Consider the following 16480-nt stretch of genomic DNA (forward strand, 5'->3'; position numbering starts at 1 on the left):
AGTGCAGGGTTCTGCACTTGGGGAGGAATAACCCTGGACACCAGTACAGATTAGGGGTGGACCTGCTGGAGAGCAGCCCCACAGAGAGGGACCTGGGTGTCATGGTGGACGACAAGTTGACCATGAGGCAGCAGTGTGCCCTGGTGGCCAAGAAGGCCAACGGGATCCTGGGGTGCATTAAGAAAAGCGTCTCCAGCAGGTCGAGGGAAGTGATCATCCCCCTCTACTCAGCCCTGGTGAGGCCACATCTGGAGTACTGTGTCCAGTTCTGGGCTCCCCAGTACAAGAGGGATGTGGAGCTGCTGGAGAGAGTCCAGTGCAGGGCTACGAGGATGATCAGGGGCCTGGAACATCTGCCCTATGAGCAAAGGCTGAGAGAGCTGGGTCTGTTCAGCCTAGAGAAGAGGAGGCTGAGGGGGGACCTGATCAGCGTGTATAAATACCTCAAGGGAGGCAGTGAGGAGGAGGGGGGCGGCCTCTTTTCAGTGGTGGGCAGGGATAGGACTAGAGGAAATGGCTTCAAACTGAAGCATCGGAAGTTCCACAGGAACTTAAGGAAGCATTTCTTCACTGTGAGGGTGACAAAGCACTGGAACAGGCTGCCCAGAGAGGTTGTGGAGTCTCCTTCTTTGGAGATCTTTAAAACCCGCTTGGATGCAGCCCTGTGCCACGTGCTCTAGGTGACCCTGCGTGAGCAGAGGGGTTGGACTCGATGACCTCTGAGGTCCCTTCCAACCTTCGGCATTCTATGATTCTATGACAGCTGAATGTAGGAGCATAACAAAGGTAAAAAGCCTTTCTGAGTGAGAGTATTCTTTTTTTCTCTTAAAAATAATCTACCTATCTTTCTTAAAGGTAACATTTATGGTTTTCTGTTTGTTTTGTTATTTGTTTATTTACTTATTTTTATTCCTATATAATTTAGTTCTGGAATAATAATGTAATCAGAGGACTCCAAGGAAAGGTTCAGTACTGGTTGATGAACTTAGAGATGAGACAGGCTGAAATGCTGTCCCATCAACTGATGGGTAATCTAGGCCAGTAAGTTACCAAAATCTAAATCCATTTTCAAAAGGAGAAGAAGGGTCAAGTGAATATTAGAGTTTCCTGGCTAACCGGTGAAAGGCTGCTCATAGTTTTATATATTCTGACACTGCTCACATTCTGTCTGCTTGTTGCAGGTGTACTGTGTCACTTTATTATACCACAGGTTTGTTCTTTTCTTCCTCTTTTCACTTTTTTGAAGTATTTAAACTACAAGTATGATACTCTTAGTATAAAGAATTTCCTTTGAGTACTAGAAGTACGCTTATTCTCACATTTGCTATAGTTCAATACTAGAATACTAGAGTGTTTTGGTACTAGAATATTCTTACATTCATTGTAATTTACTAGAGTACTAGAACATTCTTATCTTAATTAAAATTTATTTTAAAAAAATCATCATGATATAAATTAAATATCCATCTGGGTTACTTACCCATTGCATATTTTGTAAATGCATCACAGTCTTTCATAACATTTATGTATATAGCCTTCTTGCCCATCTTCACTAGTGAGGTGGAGAAGTACCATTTTGCAGACAGGAAGTTGTACTCAAATACTAAATGAGCCTCTAAACCACTGCAAAACCTTGTGGCAAAGCAGCAAATTGTGACTACTTCTAGCTGCTGCACAGCTGAAATATTTTCAATCTTTTTCTGTGAGAAAGGCTGATATGATAAGGATGGGAGAAGCTTTTAAGTGCAAAACTCATATCTTTTTTATAAGAGTTTCAAGTATGTGAAGGTATTTGAAGGAATTTGCTCCTGCACTGAATTCCCAGAAGTGCCTTGTCTGTCTCTTGGTGGGGGGAAAGTGCATTTCTTTAAGCAGCAACAAAATACAGTTGCTGAGATGAGACCCATATAATCAGGCCATTTAATACACCTGTAGGCAGGTCTACCTCCTATGCCAGTGTGTTTAAGCTAACAGGGCACGTATGTGGAAGTGTGATGATATTTGAACATTTCTGACTAGTCTGTTACAATTACAGAGCAGCAACCTGCCAATTTGCCTATCAGTGCAGAAGACTCTCATTCCTATGTTTTTTATTTAGCATATTTAAAAAGGTAGGAAAACAGACTTTAAAGATGTAACTTGAGTAATTATAAAACCAGAACTCCTAAGTCCTGAGAGACTGGGAATAAACCTCACATAAAAGCATAAAAATAGAAGGCAGGCTTTGAACCTGTGAGCTTCCCACAGTGTAGTCAGATGCATCAGCAAAAGCCTTGGAGGATACATGGGCAGGTGAGAATTACCCTGCAAAACTGTTTTAATGGAAAACAGAACAAGCACATTTGGGGCTTTTGGACAGTTCTGCTTTCTACCAGATTGTTTTCTAACTGTAGAGCTGTAAAAAGTGGTGGTTGAGAATGAAAACTGATTTCCCACTTAAGTTAGCCCAATTGTACCTCAAAATAATGTAAACTCCTTCCTCAGAGCTTCCTGTAATATCCCTCCCATAATGTGATACGGGAAATCACCCAGTCTTTTTTCTAGGTGATGTCTCCACAGTATAGTTGAGGTTTATCCTATGCATCTTTTAATCTTTCCACAGTTAGAACTCTGCCATTTTAGCGTGGCAGTAGTGTGTGGTAAATTGAATCGCTTCAGCTGCTTGATAGATACTGAAAACTAAGTGGCACTTCACTGCTCAAATGGAAAGGGTGTAAAGCCCCTACTGGCTTCTCTTTGCCCTGCCTGACAGCCCTCAGTGTAACAGAGTTACTACTGTTATTTCATGAATTAAATTCTTTAAGGACCTCCCCATAATAAAAATACTTTCTCTACATAACTCTCAGAATTACAGAACAGAATAAATAAATATGACAAAGCAAATCTATTTCACTCCCCATAAAATTCCATGTTCAGATGACTGCTGCCACTTTCTTGTTTAAATCTTTCTGCGAATGAAAAGTGACAGGTACCCCATAAAGCAACATCATGGAAAGATCATAACATTGAAATGGTAAGCAGATTAGGTAGACTTAAATGACAGAGTTTCGTGATAGAGTTAAAATTATATGTACCTCCCTTTTTATTTTTAGATTTCATAATTATAAAGATCATATTTCTTTTTCTCTGAAGATGTCTATTTTTAAAAGCTGTGAAAAGCAAATAGGAGAAATGGAGGTCCTGGGACAAGAGGTTTTTTTTTTGCAAGGCTAAACACAGGACAGAATACATATGAATTCCTCAAGATCCTAGAGTAAGAGTTGTTTCTTGTTCAAATAAAAGAAGTTCTCAGCATTTTACCAGTATTGTACGTATATTACTTGTGCACTTGGAAACTTAGTTGGCTTTACTAAATTGACAAGTTACTTTTGAGAATTAAAATAGTTCACTGCCCTAAGACTAGATACTTAGATTGCACAAGGAAACGTTAATATTTTACTGGATTGCCAATGATCAACAGAAAATTTTCACATCACACATTTCATAAAACCTTGATAACTTTTCAGTGCTATCTTATTTCTTCCAAATTTCTGCAAATTATGAATGAACTATTTACTACCATGACAAGGTCTTCAAAAAGAACTAACTTTAGCACTTGCTTAGTTGCAAATGTATTCTCTATATAAAAAGATTAGGAAGACAAACTGGAAAAAATGCACTGCTGCTTTTAATACCAAATATTATACTCAGTATAGGGCAGAGTCAGACAGGTAGGCATGTACTGAGTTGTGTACCAGAAGTTCCACAGAACATTTCAATAGCTAAAAGAGTGATTTGAATTCCCATAACACTTATTCAGATCCCATTATTACAAACAACTAAATTTGAACATTTTAGTTTTAGTGCAGACATAGTGTGCATGCTCATGGGTCACTGGAGGAGTTAATTCTCTCTATATATCTATTTATAAATTCTCTATATATCAAAAATAAATTCTCTATAATCAATTTTTAAGAAGAAAAATGCAAGCTTAGGAGTAGTTGTTTACTGAGGAGTTCTGCTGAAAAATTTTTATTGGTTTCAGAACTAGGAAAAGCCAAATTATAATTCCATTAAATGTCAAAGTACATCACAAATATTCTCAAGAAGAGAGAAAACAAGAGTGAGAGTTAAACAAACTCAAATGCAGTCAAAGCATCAAAGTTCTTAAATTACCATCGTATGTCATGTATAAATTACTAACCCCTGGTTTTATATATGATATCTAAGCATACCTTTTCTTCTATAGGCATGTCTATTTTTATCCTCAGAATGCCAGGGTGATGACTTTAAAATATTTGATGAGCTAGAGCACCTGTGTGTATGTGCACGTCATTTCTGGATGTTCCAGCATGGTTGGTTACTCCGTGTAGTACCATTGGAGGTAAAGCTCTTTAACTGACAAAGCAAGTCCTGACTCAGATGATTAAGCTCTTCATCTTAATAGTAAATAATCCAGAAAAAAAAAAAGTAACTACATAACATGATAAAGTGAGGTAGAAATGTAAACCAAATACGCTGATTTGAAAATAAAATGATTTCAGTATTTATTATCAGTCCTCATATTTTTTCAGAAAGATCATTATGCAGTGACATAAAATATACATGTGGATTCACATTAGGAGTTTTATTCCTAAGCAAAGGAGAGGTAATTATCATTTCAAAAACATTAAGCAAGATACCAAGAAACATGACTAAAATCTCACTGTTCAGCAGTATTTTCTTGTTCTATATTAGTATATGTTTGAAACAAGTCATGCTTCATGTAGTATGTCACTGAACAGATGTGACATTACCAGAGATAAAAATTACACCATGCAAGATAAATTTTGTTTTCTAGTTGTGTAGTTTTAAAAATATGATATCAGACAATGTCACTTAGGTTTTGCCTCTTAAAAGGCCTGACTATGGATTTTAACCGCTTGTATATAAATACCAGACCATGGTTGTCTGAAACAAATACTGGCTCATGCATATCTCCTCAAAGATAGAAAACTCTGTTAAACTGTATGTACGTACATATATTTTGTCAAATAAACACTGTTTCTTTAAGATAATTTTGTTCTCCAGTGTTCTCAAGGTTGCTATAATTAGAGCTGATATATCCAACTGGCACTGTCTGTCCAAGAATATAAGATATTTAAGTTTTTAAGCAGGAGAGGTTCCCCTCAAAGTTAGATATATTCATGAACGACCTCTTTTTATATATTGCTTATGTCATTTATTTATTTATTTATTTACTAACCTACATATATGTTTTGGGGCAGTAACTTCCAACCCTGATTACATTTTCTTTATAAACTTTTTAACCAATGATAGAGTTTGAATGGCAGAATTATTTTTGTACGCTCTTTGTTAAAATATAAATTCAGTTACAGATTGATTAACGTTACATTTAATTAACATTGTATTTATATGTTTATACACTTCATTTATGTTTTTTCATCTTGTGTTTGATTTGCAGACTTTAAATTACACAAATCAAGTTGTTAGCCACAAGAAAGAAGAAATCAGTAACTTTTGTACTCTCAGCTGTCTCACAACATACAAATAAAACACGATAAAACATAGGATGCACTTACCTCTTCTACCATTCAGTGCTAATCAACAGCATTTACAGAACTTGTGTTCTCTTTAGAAGGAAAAAATGTGCTTTATAAATCCTCTCAGCATTTTTTTTTGTCAAATTTTAAGACAAAGTTCCCAGTCCCCTGAAAGATTTTTAGTGGAGACCAGCTCCACTGAAGCGTGCACCTCTCCCTTCTGGAGCAAGTAGATTGGGACAGCTGATTTTATTTTATCCGTGCATGTATAGGATGGAGCTTGGTCGCTATTTTTAGGGTCTGAGGCCTGTATAGTCTTTGCCAGAGTCAACTCCTTGTTCAGGAAATCTATCTGTGAAGGCCATCTTAGAGTGTCCTTTTGTTTTATATATATATATCTGCAGACACAAACACGTGTTCAGTCAGTCAAGCTTTTTCTTAATCACATTGCCTCACTTCTGATTATTATTTTCTTTTATTAAGGCAGCAGCTGACAACAGAAATAAAATTGATCAAAAGAAAATGGTGAGCTTTTTGAAGTTTCTTGTGTTTAGAAGTGAAGTTATGAAATACAGCAATAGAGACTTTCCAAATGTTATCTGTTCACATGTGTCATGGAGCAGAATTTCAGGTAAGTTGTATCTCACCAAAGAAGGAGCAGATCTACAGCACATGTAGCCTTTTTGCCTGTTCACTGTAGGACTAATTAGCTGGCATAGGTGCACAAACTCAAAATATGCCTTTACGTATGCAAGCAACTCTAGTTTTCAGTAAAAAGCAGCAGACACACATAGAGGAACATTTGGTGTTCAGTGTAAACATAGTCGACTTGTTTTCACCTGATCCTATCCTGCATGAGAATATTTTTCTGTTCCTTTATGCTTACCACATGCAGGACAATTGTATACTGTATGCAACAGTGATCAGCAAAAGAACTGCTACAGTTTAATGAACAAATCTCTAATAAGCACAGTAAGAATCAATGAAAGCTAAAAGGAAACAATAAAAGATTTCCAGAGAGTCAGAGAGAAAATTTTTCTCTTTCACGTAAGAACTGGTACACAAAATCTGTACAGAGCAATTGAATTACTTGAAAAATTACTTCTGAAACCGAAGGAAAGTCCACTAGAGTCTAGCCATGTCAATTTGTTCATTTTTAGAAACATATGGAATAATGTAATGCTGACCACTAGTAGCAAGATGTTTATTTGCCATTGTTTTAATTTTCAGAGACTGTTTATGATTTAAAAGGCTTTCTTTGTATTGTTCTCATGCAACAAAGGATTCGTGGAGTCTAGCTAAATAAAAGTCTGGGACTAGTTCCATTAGGCACAATGGGAATACTCATGTTTAAAGCTAGATGTGTGATTAAGTTCTGTGCTGAATTGGGGCCAATGCATTTAATGGACTGTTTAAAAAAAAAAAAAAAAAAAAAAAAGAAACATACGATTAGCCCCTTGGGGAGAAAAAGTAATAAAGACTACTCTCTTGTTAACTTTAAAACAGGAAAAACACTTCCTACAGTTGAACTAGTTGTTTTACAATGTGAAGCTCTCTGTGATGCTAAGGCAGACAGAATGCTCTAAGCTGTTAATCGTTCTTTTCTTCTTTCCTAAGACAACTGAAAGTGTGGTAATTTCTGATCTCTCATTTCAGGGATAAATGTGTGCTTGCGATGAAATGTTTTGGAAGAGGAGCCTTATGCTTACCGGGGTGCGGTATGCCAAGAAAAGACTGTAGAATCTGTGAGTTGTCTTTTGTCATAATGGGGCTCAATTACAAAGAATATGAAAAATCACAAATAATAGGGCTGGAGAATTACAGTTTTCTGCTGTTTTTCCAATAGTCTAACTGAAGTAGCTACCCCTTATGGGTTTCCTTCTGATTTTTAAACCATTGTCTTCAATGTTTTTTATTGTAGATGTAGAAGTTGTTCATACTCAGCCATAGAGCTTGGTATAAGTGTTATTTTAGAACTCTTACAGCTAAAAATGTTTTTGGCACAATTGCAGCATCTAAAAGGTGCCATTGGATTTTAGTGGTTTTAGGATTTTGTCTTGTTAGAAAGTTAAAGCATTTAACGTATCATCACTTGCAACAGAAAGTTTAAAATTCACGGTGATGGAAGAATTCATCTGTGACTCAGTGTTAATCTCATGCTTTTCATGTGCTGAATATTTATTCAAGTGCATAGGTGTACATTGCACTGCCTAACTTCAGCCATTGACTGAAGACTGAAGAGTTTTCAGCAATGTTTTCAAGCATTCAAATGAATCTACAGGGAATTCTCATATGACTGTCTGAATACAAAATAGGTTATTATGGTTCTCACAGGAACTTAGCAAAATATTATCCTCTATGGACCTGTCACATTTTTATGAAAAGTCTTATATGCAAGAGCCATGAATTGTTGACGATGCATTTTTATACAGTTCATATTCTTCGTTATTCTCAGTGGACCAAAGAAAAATGCTTCTGAAATGTACTTTGCCCATTTTAGAATCAGAGACAAGAAGGTATGGAATAGAACACATCTCTTGTTAAGGACAAAGAGTCTTCACACTAGGTGATTTTAGAATAAGGGGGAGGAAACAAAACCCTGTGGTCCTTATGGCCATGATTTTAGAAAATAGTGGTCCTTATAGCCATGACTGAAAATGGGAGAGGATGAGGAGAAAACCACAAAAAATACTTCAGTCTGGAGAAAGACACCAAAATGACAGTTTACTCTATCTAGTTTATGGAAAAGAAGGGTAGATGGATAATTTGATCATTTTTCCAGGAAGAACTTAGCAATTGTACCAAGAGCTCTTTAGGTAGAAAAGTAAGAAAAAACTAATGGCTGACAGTTAAATCTGAGAAAGGAGCATGATAAACCTGTGTAACTACTGGACACTTGCAACTAGCCCTCTGTTCCTTTTCCAGAGGATAGGTTTGTATAGTGGCCATATAATGAACCGGCACTTTTGGCAAGTGTGGCCAACAGTTGCTGCCCATATTGCACCAGAGGGCACGGAAATGGACAGACGCCCGGCAGAGAGATGGAGCAGCTGTCACCACTGTGGGATTTGAAAAGCTAGCTAGCTGGCGAAGAGCTTTGAGCCGGTGGGTTTTGCTCAGGTAACAGTCACTTAAAAAGGAGCTAGAAATGAGAGAGTAGTTGGGTTTTAGGAATAATCAAAAATCCAGCCATTTAGAGCAATGCACTTGACCTTCAGATAAAGAGCAACTACTGCCATCGAAACTTAGAGAGAAACTTAGAGAAGTATTCAGATTAAATATACTTATCTGAACTTAGTTAAAGTTTTACAAAGCATAAAAATAAATAAAAATAGTCTTAAATAAAAGTAAAGCTGCCATCTCTCCAAAGAAACTTAGCTGTTACTGCAAAGTTTGCAGATGTTATTGCTTTGCAGATGAATGCTGCTTTTCATGTATGTGCATAACATGCCATATAAGTTACTCTTAGTAAATTTTAGCATGCACAAAATGGCAAAAAATTAGTAAATGTATTTATTTTTATATTAAAGAAGCTCTACTCATCTGCTTATCTTTCTGGTATTGTTAGACTAAAGTTAAAGATATGTAGAAAAGATAGAAAAATATAAATGGCTGGAAAGGTACGATAGTCTGAAGCTTGTTTTTAAAGGAAGTTCTGTAAAAGTCGGTTGAAGCACTTGGTGGGCCATGACAGGCAAACAAAAGAAGCACTAATGATAAATTTGTCAGTTTTGGGAAGATAAAATTGCAGAAAAGAACATTACCAATCTTGTGCAAATATATGTCTGAAAAGATTAATTCAGAACTACTTCTGAGTTTACTTATAAATTGTTCCTGAGCAGTGGCATACTATTTCTTTAGATATTTCAGATTAAATATGATTCTGCTCTGGATTACTAACAAAACATTCCAGATATTCTCCCAGATTCTTTCTTATTTGCCACTACATAAATGAAGAATAACTCCAGGGAACTGATGGAGTTGCAAGATGGGCAAATTACGGAGGGCCCACTAATTGCAAAGGCCTGTAAGTCTTTACATTCATCAGCCTGTGCTAATTCACAGGAATATCATACCAGACAAATCTATCACATAAAAACCAACATTTTTATTAGAGAGAAACTAAGTTTATCGTATCTTCTATCCCAGTACATCATACAATTTTGCTCGTAGTTTTTATATTACTTGTGAGTTTGTTATTCCATTTTATTATCCTTTTGCAAAAGCAATCCCCATCAACTCAGAATTAAGCCCACTGGTTAACAATTAAACAAGTTTATTTCAAATAATTAATAGTTACCAGTAACATTTAGGTTGTCTGAATCAGTGTTCAGTGCCAGTTGCTTGAAATGCAAATAAGTCTATAAAGCCCTGCAGTCCTAGAGACCAATACAGATTAACTGTAAATGACTTTAGTGAAGATCTTCTTTTACAAACTGTACTGGGACAGATTTTTAAACAGCGCCTTGGACAAAACAGGCATGCAATAGTGTGTGCCTCATTTGATCAAATGAGCAAAATGGTTACTGTAAGCACAGCACGGGATGAAGAGCTTAGGTTAGTATGGGCTTTGTAAAGCTTCAGCAACACTGTGCAATTTAAATAAATCAGCTGCCAATCACATACTTAAGTCATATTGTTATGTTCAGTATTTGCCTGCAGTTTGCAGGTACTGGATATGTATGCACTGCATCACGTCTGTTGCTGTCATTCTGACTAGTTGATACAATTTCAGCTTGACAGACTTATTCACTAAATGTTGTTGTTGCTGCATTAGAGAAAAGAGAAATCAAATTAACTTGCATTTCAAATTTCCTCAGAGAAAAAACTACTGTTTACAGTAACTTGCTCTAATAAATTGTTTTCTAATAAAACAACAATGCAACATGCATTCTCAATATTTTCCTTTTTTGCTTAAGCCTGTCAGGTTTTTCCAAAGTAGGCACTCAGAGATGTCTTGCTGTAGACTATGCAGATGACAATTTAACCTGATATGTAGCCTAAAAGCTGTAGTACTCCCCAAGAAAAATACTATTTATTTTAATTACAAATATGCTTTATGCTACACCATCTGCTTAAATAGATAAGTAAATAAAAACTGATGAGAATAGCACCTTTTGTCAGTGGAAACGTATTACTAGTTCATAGAAATTATTTGCAGTTTAGGAAAGTTTTTGCCCTAAGACTGCCTGCCTCTGGAAATACAGACATGGTTTCACAGAACCAGGGTTTTAGCAGCAGTGGTAGCTTCAGGATGTTTATGGTTGCTTACACCTCTCCTGGGTTGCAGTACCTTATCTTTGCAATGGTGCTGGCACAACCATCTAAAGATACCTAAAGAGTGAGCTGCTTCAAGTTTGAAATGGTATTTGTTTACTTAGATTGTTTGGTTTTTTACAATCCAGATGAGTTGTCGGGTCTGTCTCACACTCTACTGTGACAAGACTGGTGTGACAGCACAAATGAGAGCTCTGACAGGCTCAAGTGTGAGAGAAAGGAAGAGAAACTCCTTAAGCCAGTATTGCAAAAGCTGTGAGGCCAGTGTGCCCTAAGGCTTGTGTAGAAATTTGCTTCCCACTTGCTGAGAAGGGCCGTTTTTGCTCTGGCCTCTTTCTCCCTGCATCATGAAATCCCTGGATCCAAAACATGAAAATTGCTTAAAAATAGTCTTCTTCTTACTTCATAATCTCATCTGTTGCCTTTAGTCACAAAAAGCTTTTCAATTTTGTCAGACCCACTGGCTTATTTTTCTTTGTGTAGATGTCAACCAAAACTTACATATACAGATTTCTTGCTAGCTGTAGGTGTGTGAAAAAACAATTATGGTGGTAAAAAAACCCACCAAAACAGGTAGTAATGTCCAAAGTAAGACACACTCCTAGTATTAATAGAGCTGAGGTGGAAAATCTAATGTTTGAAGAAAAAAGCTAGTCCTTTTTTGTAAGCTACTGGAAATAAATAGATGTAGCACTTTTAGATCTCATATGTGCAGAGTTATATTTTCCAACTAGACCTATGTTTACAGTTGTGATATTAAGTGGTAAGTGATTCAGTACTGATAAACAGAGAAACTGTCACTCCTCCTTTAAAAGACCATGGCAGAGATATTTGACTGTCACTGTAATTTATATATAAAGCAGGTAATGACAGTGTTAGCTATGAAGTGCACTGAAATTTACTCTTCCCTTTCATCTGTTAGATTTCAGAATTGCTATGCATGCATTTGGAACATTTTCTGATCAAAAAGAGAGTAGAGGCAGTAATAAGTTGATACTATGGATGGATTATTAATTTCCTTGGGGGAAAATAAATAAATCTTTATGCTATTACACAGGGCTATGTACTGTTTTACATACTGAGAGTGAGTCAAATTGTAACTCTCCTAGAAGTCAATGAGAGGTCTGCTATGAGCCGCACTTGGCCCAGGATTTTGTCTCTTGATTTTAGAATTAATTTTTTTCTATTGTAATTTCTGGATTTATAGAAACTCCTGGATGTAGTATAGCAGCGCAGGACCAAAGAAACGTAAAGGTCTGCAGTTTGGACTCTGGTTGAAAGCCTTTTTTTTTTTTTTTTCTTTATATATATGCACCTTTTTCGTAGTTACAGATGACAGTAAAAGCAAAAAATCAGTTTCTTGTGATTCATTAAAAATGAAAATTATTTTTTCCATTTTGACAGCACATAACTGTTTTCATCTTCTATGAGATGAACTCTAAATTCATGAAATGTACCTGACATGCTGTTACTCACTTGTGATTAGGTATAGGATTTAAATATCCAATTCAGTCGAAAAGACTAGAGAAATAGTATTCTTTCAGGTTGTCTTTCATCTGTAATATTATCTCATGATAATTTTACTTAAATTCTGCATTACAGTTTAACTGAAGTCAAATGAGATCACCAACTGGTAACCATAAAAATGCATTGGAGCCTTATATGGTATTGCAAGATGTAGATTTATGACTTGCCTTGTGATAAACGTAATGAGTAGCCCTTTCATGCATATTTCTCAGAATAGTAAACTTCTCTCAGCCTGAAATTCCAAGCAGGCTCCAAATGCGGTTTGGGAATCTGCTCTGACTCAGTGACTATAACAGTACGTTGATGTCTGGGACTAGGTTCAAACAAGTATCATATTTTCTTTCCTCATGTTGCTTCATTTCACCAAGATAAAATTTTTATTCAAGTCATATAATATATATAGTATATATCTTAAGGAGAGTTAACTAAAATTGATCTTATTGCTGGCTATTTCATTGAGGTAGAAGAAACAGATCCAGCCTGGTTAGTAAGGGTCATTTTATTCTTTGCTATCTGTCTGCAGTATTAATGATATAATGTTCTTTTTTGACTGTTCTTCCATTCCTGAGCTGATTGTGATTGTTTAAAGGCAACATTTAACTACAGTGTTAACAGTCTCCAGTAATGAGTTTAAGCATTCAAAAGCAGACACATGGATAGACTGCTAATTCTACTATATGTATGAATGTGGATTATTGCTTCTATTTTACTGAATAAGAAGCTGAAGGAGAGTTAGATTGAGAGATTTGTTTAAGATTATATAGCAAATCACTGAAATTTTGACAAACAGGAAGAAACTATATGCTTAACCTATGTATTGACAGGTTCTTCCACTGTTCAAAATCTGCCTTCATAGCACAGCATCAATATAACTCGTAAGTATACTATACTTAATTTTACACCAGCTTTCCCTCTATTACGGACCTAACTTTCTTGTATCCTGTTTCTGAGATATGTGACCGTCTATTTGAGGTTTTTTTTTTCATCCACAATCAACTCCTTTGAAACAAAGCTCAACAAACACAACACTGAAATATTAATGATACCTTTTCATAAGTAATTACCCGTAATGTATTTTTGCCTTAGCAATTTTTAATCTTAAAATAAAAAAATCTAGGTAAAAGCTTCAGAACAGCAGTATCTTTTCTAAAGTTTGTCTGGACCAAATCTGAAATTATTGTGCTTGGATGATACCGTGAATAGAGCTTGGATTTCAAAACATACTGCAGTGTGTACAAAGCTAGTTAACTTCTTATCTTGTCCTGCCCTGAATTTTCAAAAGAATTTTTCTTAGCCCAAACTATATTGATCTGGCAATATCATCTATACATCTATAAATCCTACTTCAGGATTGCACATTCTTGAAGGAGCGCTGGATGAGCAAACTTAGTTCATTCAAAATTTCTAGAATATGCAACTACCAGCAATGATTTGAGAAGCAGTGAGACCACAATTATTTTAAAAAATCACTTTGTAGCTCTGAAAGGATTCCGTTCTCTTTGGATGCAATATAAGTATCACAGTAACCTTCTATTCTGAACATAGATTCATTTAAGAGCCTTACTCTGACATGGAAAGACTTAAACATTCTGTTCATTTTACTAAACAGTCAGACTGGAAAATGTTTTGCAAGTCCATAAATACATTAAATAATAGTTATTTCCTTTGTACCATACAGGATGTTAAGTTAACAATTAAGCACAATTATAGAATAGAACTGCTGAATAGACATGGATATTCTAAACCTTATGGGAAGAAAAAGAGGGAACTTTCATATAATAACAATTTGTATATCTTTTGTAGAATACTTGCATTTCAGTACATTTTATTGTGGATGGAGTTCCTTTTGCAGACAATGAGTTAAGCCAGGCAGGTATCAATACAATCTTAAATCGACACTAATGCCATATTTCAGAGTCACTGAATGGTTGAGGCTGGAAGGGACCTCTAGAGCTCATCTAGTCCAAGCCCCGTGCTTAAGCAGAGACACCCAGAGCACGTGGCACAGGGTGGCATCCAGGCGGGTTTGGAAGATCTCCAAAGAAGGAGACTCCACAACCTCTCTGGGCAGCCTGTTTCAAGGCTCAAAGGACATGCTTGCATCTGAATTACAAAATTCTGAAGAGAGCAGAGTAGATTCTACTATCAATCAGTTTTTAAACAATATAATTACACTTTTTTCACTCTGGTTCTGATTTCCCATGGTGATGAAATTGCATTAAGTTTACAGATAATCAGATCAAGACTAGGATCAAATTACAGAATAAATTATGAAATTGGCAAGGGCATGTAATAAATGTAATGTTCAGCAGATAGATCAGCTTGCCTTCTAAATGCCTTGTATAGAACAAGAACTCTGTGCTGCTAAAGGAAACATCCATTCTTTTAGAAAGAATGCCACATATGACTCTGGCCAAGATGTTTTTAATGATCTAGGATCAAAAACCTCTGACTTATCTGTAGTAAACTTGGAACAGAAACTAGGGAAAAAAAATGATGAAAATCTAAATCTTAAGTCAAAAGTACCACCTCAGGCTACAAAATCATTCAGTGTTGTATAAGTGTTATGCTTATGTCAGTAAAAGAACTAATGGGAATGGTAAAGTTTTCTAGCAATCAACACGGTATTTTCTATCTACAAGTTAAAAGAATGCTGCTGTTCTACAAGAAATGAGATAGAGGTGTTGGGCTAAGTCATATAAAACTATCATGATTCTGCATGCAATTGGAAAATGAGATGGGGACCATAGAAATCTAAATCAAGATTTGTGCTGAGCTCCTTGATGTTTATGAATATAAGGCTTTTAAGATTTGCGAGCTGACCTATCTTATCATCTGCCCTTATTCTTTTCCTGTTGCTAAGCTAACACTGCATAGTTGTAACTGAAATAGGTATTTCCTCCCTTAGTGTCTGACAACTGATTCCTTCACTACTGAATATTTCTCTTCTTAAGTTTTGATTAGAGGTGACTCGTGATCTTTACTGCAAATGTGCGAAATTTTTTGCATAGAAAGCCAAACTAGACTTTAATTATTATTTTAAAAGAACATTGTCAAATCCAAGCTATTTACAACAAAATAGAAAATCGTATATTTGTCTTTTCATGAATGAAGAATGATGTATATATTTTTATACTTATTATATTTATTCTTATGTTTGTATTTACAACAGGAGTATTTAAGATTTACAACACTAAGGAATTATATAAAACATATCCTCAAAACATAGGATACTATTATGTCATATTTTATCAAAAAGTGCTATACAGGCTTAAGACAATAGTCCAAAAAAAGAAAACAATGAAGGCTTCTCTTGCCAGAGTGAGTGTGCCAAGTACTTTTACTGAGGGCAGCTCAGTCTTCGTAACCATGTTTCCCCCCCACCACCTTGATGTTCAAACACATTGTTCAGTTGGTGTGTGGAGAAATTAATTCACAGTTTATCACATAATGTCACCTGACATTCCCAGCATTGATGTGAGGGGATAACAGAGAAAAAGTCATGCAGTGAGCTGGTTTTGCAGTAATGCCAGAGATCTTCCCTTGCACACATTACTTTATATTAATATAATTAGAGATTTTGTATGCATTCACGTTTTGGTGTCATATAGTTATATAAAAAAAAAAACACAGACACTATATGTCCAGTGCTGCATCTCTGTTAAAACAAACATATATGCATATACTATTTGATATCTTAGACTATGAAAATGAGAAATCAGATCTAATTTCAGTGCTAACCTTCAGAGTTGTTGTTCTGGCTGTTTGCTGATGACATCTTGCCAAAGACTCTCTTCCCAGTTTTCACACGCGACTCACTCAGGGAAATGCTGGCCTTGCTCCGAGGCTGATTCCTAAATGTTGGCGAATGTGAACTTCTCTCAGCTTCCACTTCCTATTAAAAGACATGGAGGGCATGTGTGTTAAAAGCTGTTGGTAGGAAACACGTGTGGTTTCTGGGGGAGGAGGGTTTGTAAAGAGGCATGGGGTCAGAAGGGAATTGCTTATATGGAAGTGATGTTCTTCAGCATGCTATAGAATAAATTTCTTTAACAGCAGACAGTGATGCTTGGCAAAATGAAACCTCACGGTTTTCATTTGTCATTTCTTTCATGTTCTTTTTTGCCACAGGAGGACAGTGGTGATGATAAGAA

The 16480-nt window shown here is 36.0% G+C and overlaps 1 protein-coding gene across 1 annotated transcript in view; it reads right to left on the reverse strand.

Annotated features, from left to right (window-relative positions):
* The window catches only part of XIRP2 (xin actin binding repeat containing 2), a 46170-nt gene extending 29985 nt beyond the window's left edge, over positions 1-16185 (reverse strand). Inside the window, exon 1 of the mRNA XM_026036322.1 lies at positions 16068-16185. Within this exon, the coding sequence (XP_025892107.1) occupies positions 16068-16104 (37 nt within the window). The 5' untranslated portion in view covers positions 16105-16185. The remainder of the gene's footprint in view (positions 1-16067) is intronic.
* Between the last annotated feature and the right edge of the window lie 295 nt (positions 16186-16480).

Source organism: Nothoprocta perdicaria, unplaced genomic scaffold, assembly GCF_003342845.1.
Source record: "Nothoprocta perdicaria isolate Ctin4 unplaced genomic scaffold, notPer1 scaffold_0, whole genome shotgun sequence".
NCBI classification, from domain to species: domain Eukaryota; kingdom Metazoa; phylum Chordata; class Aves; order Tinamiformes; family Tinamidae; genus Nothoprocta; species Nothoprocta perdicaria.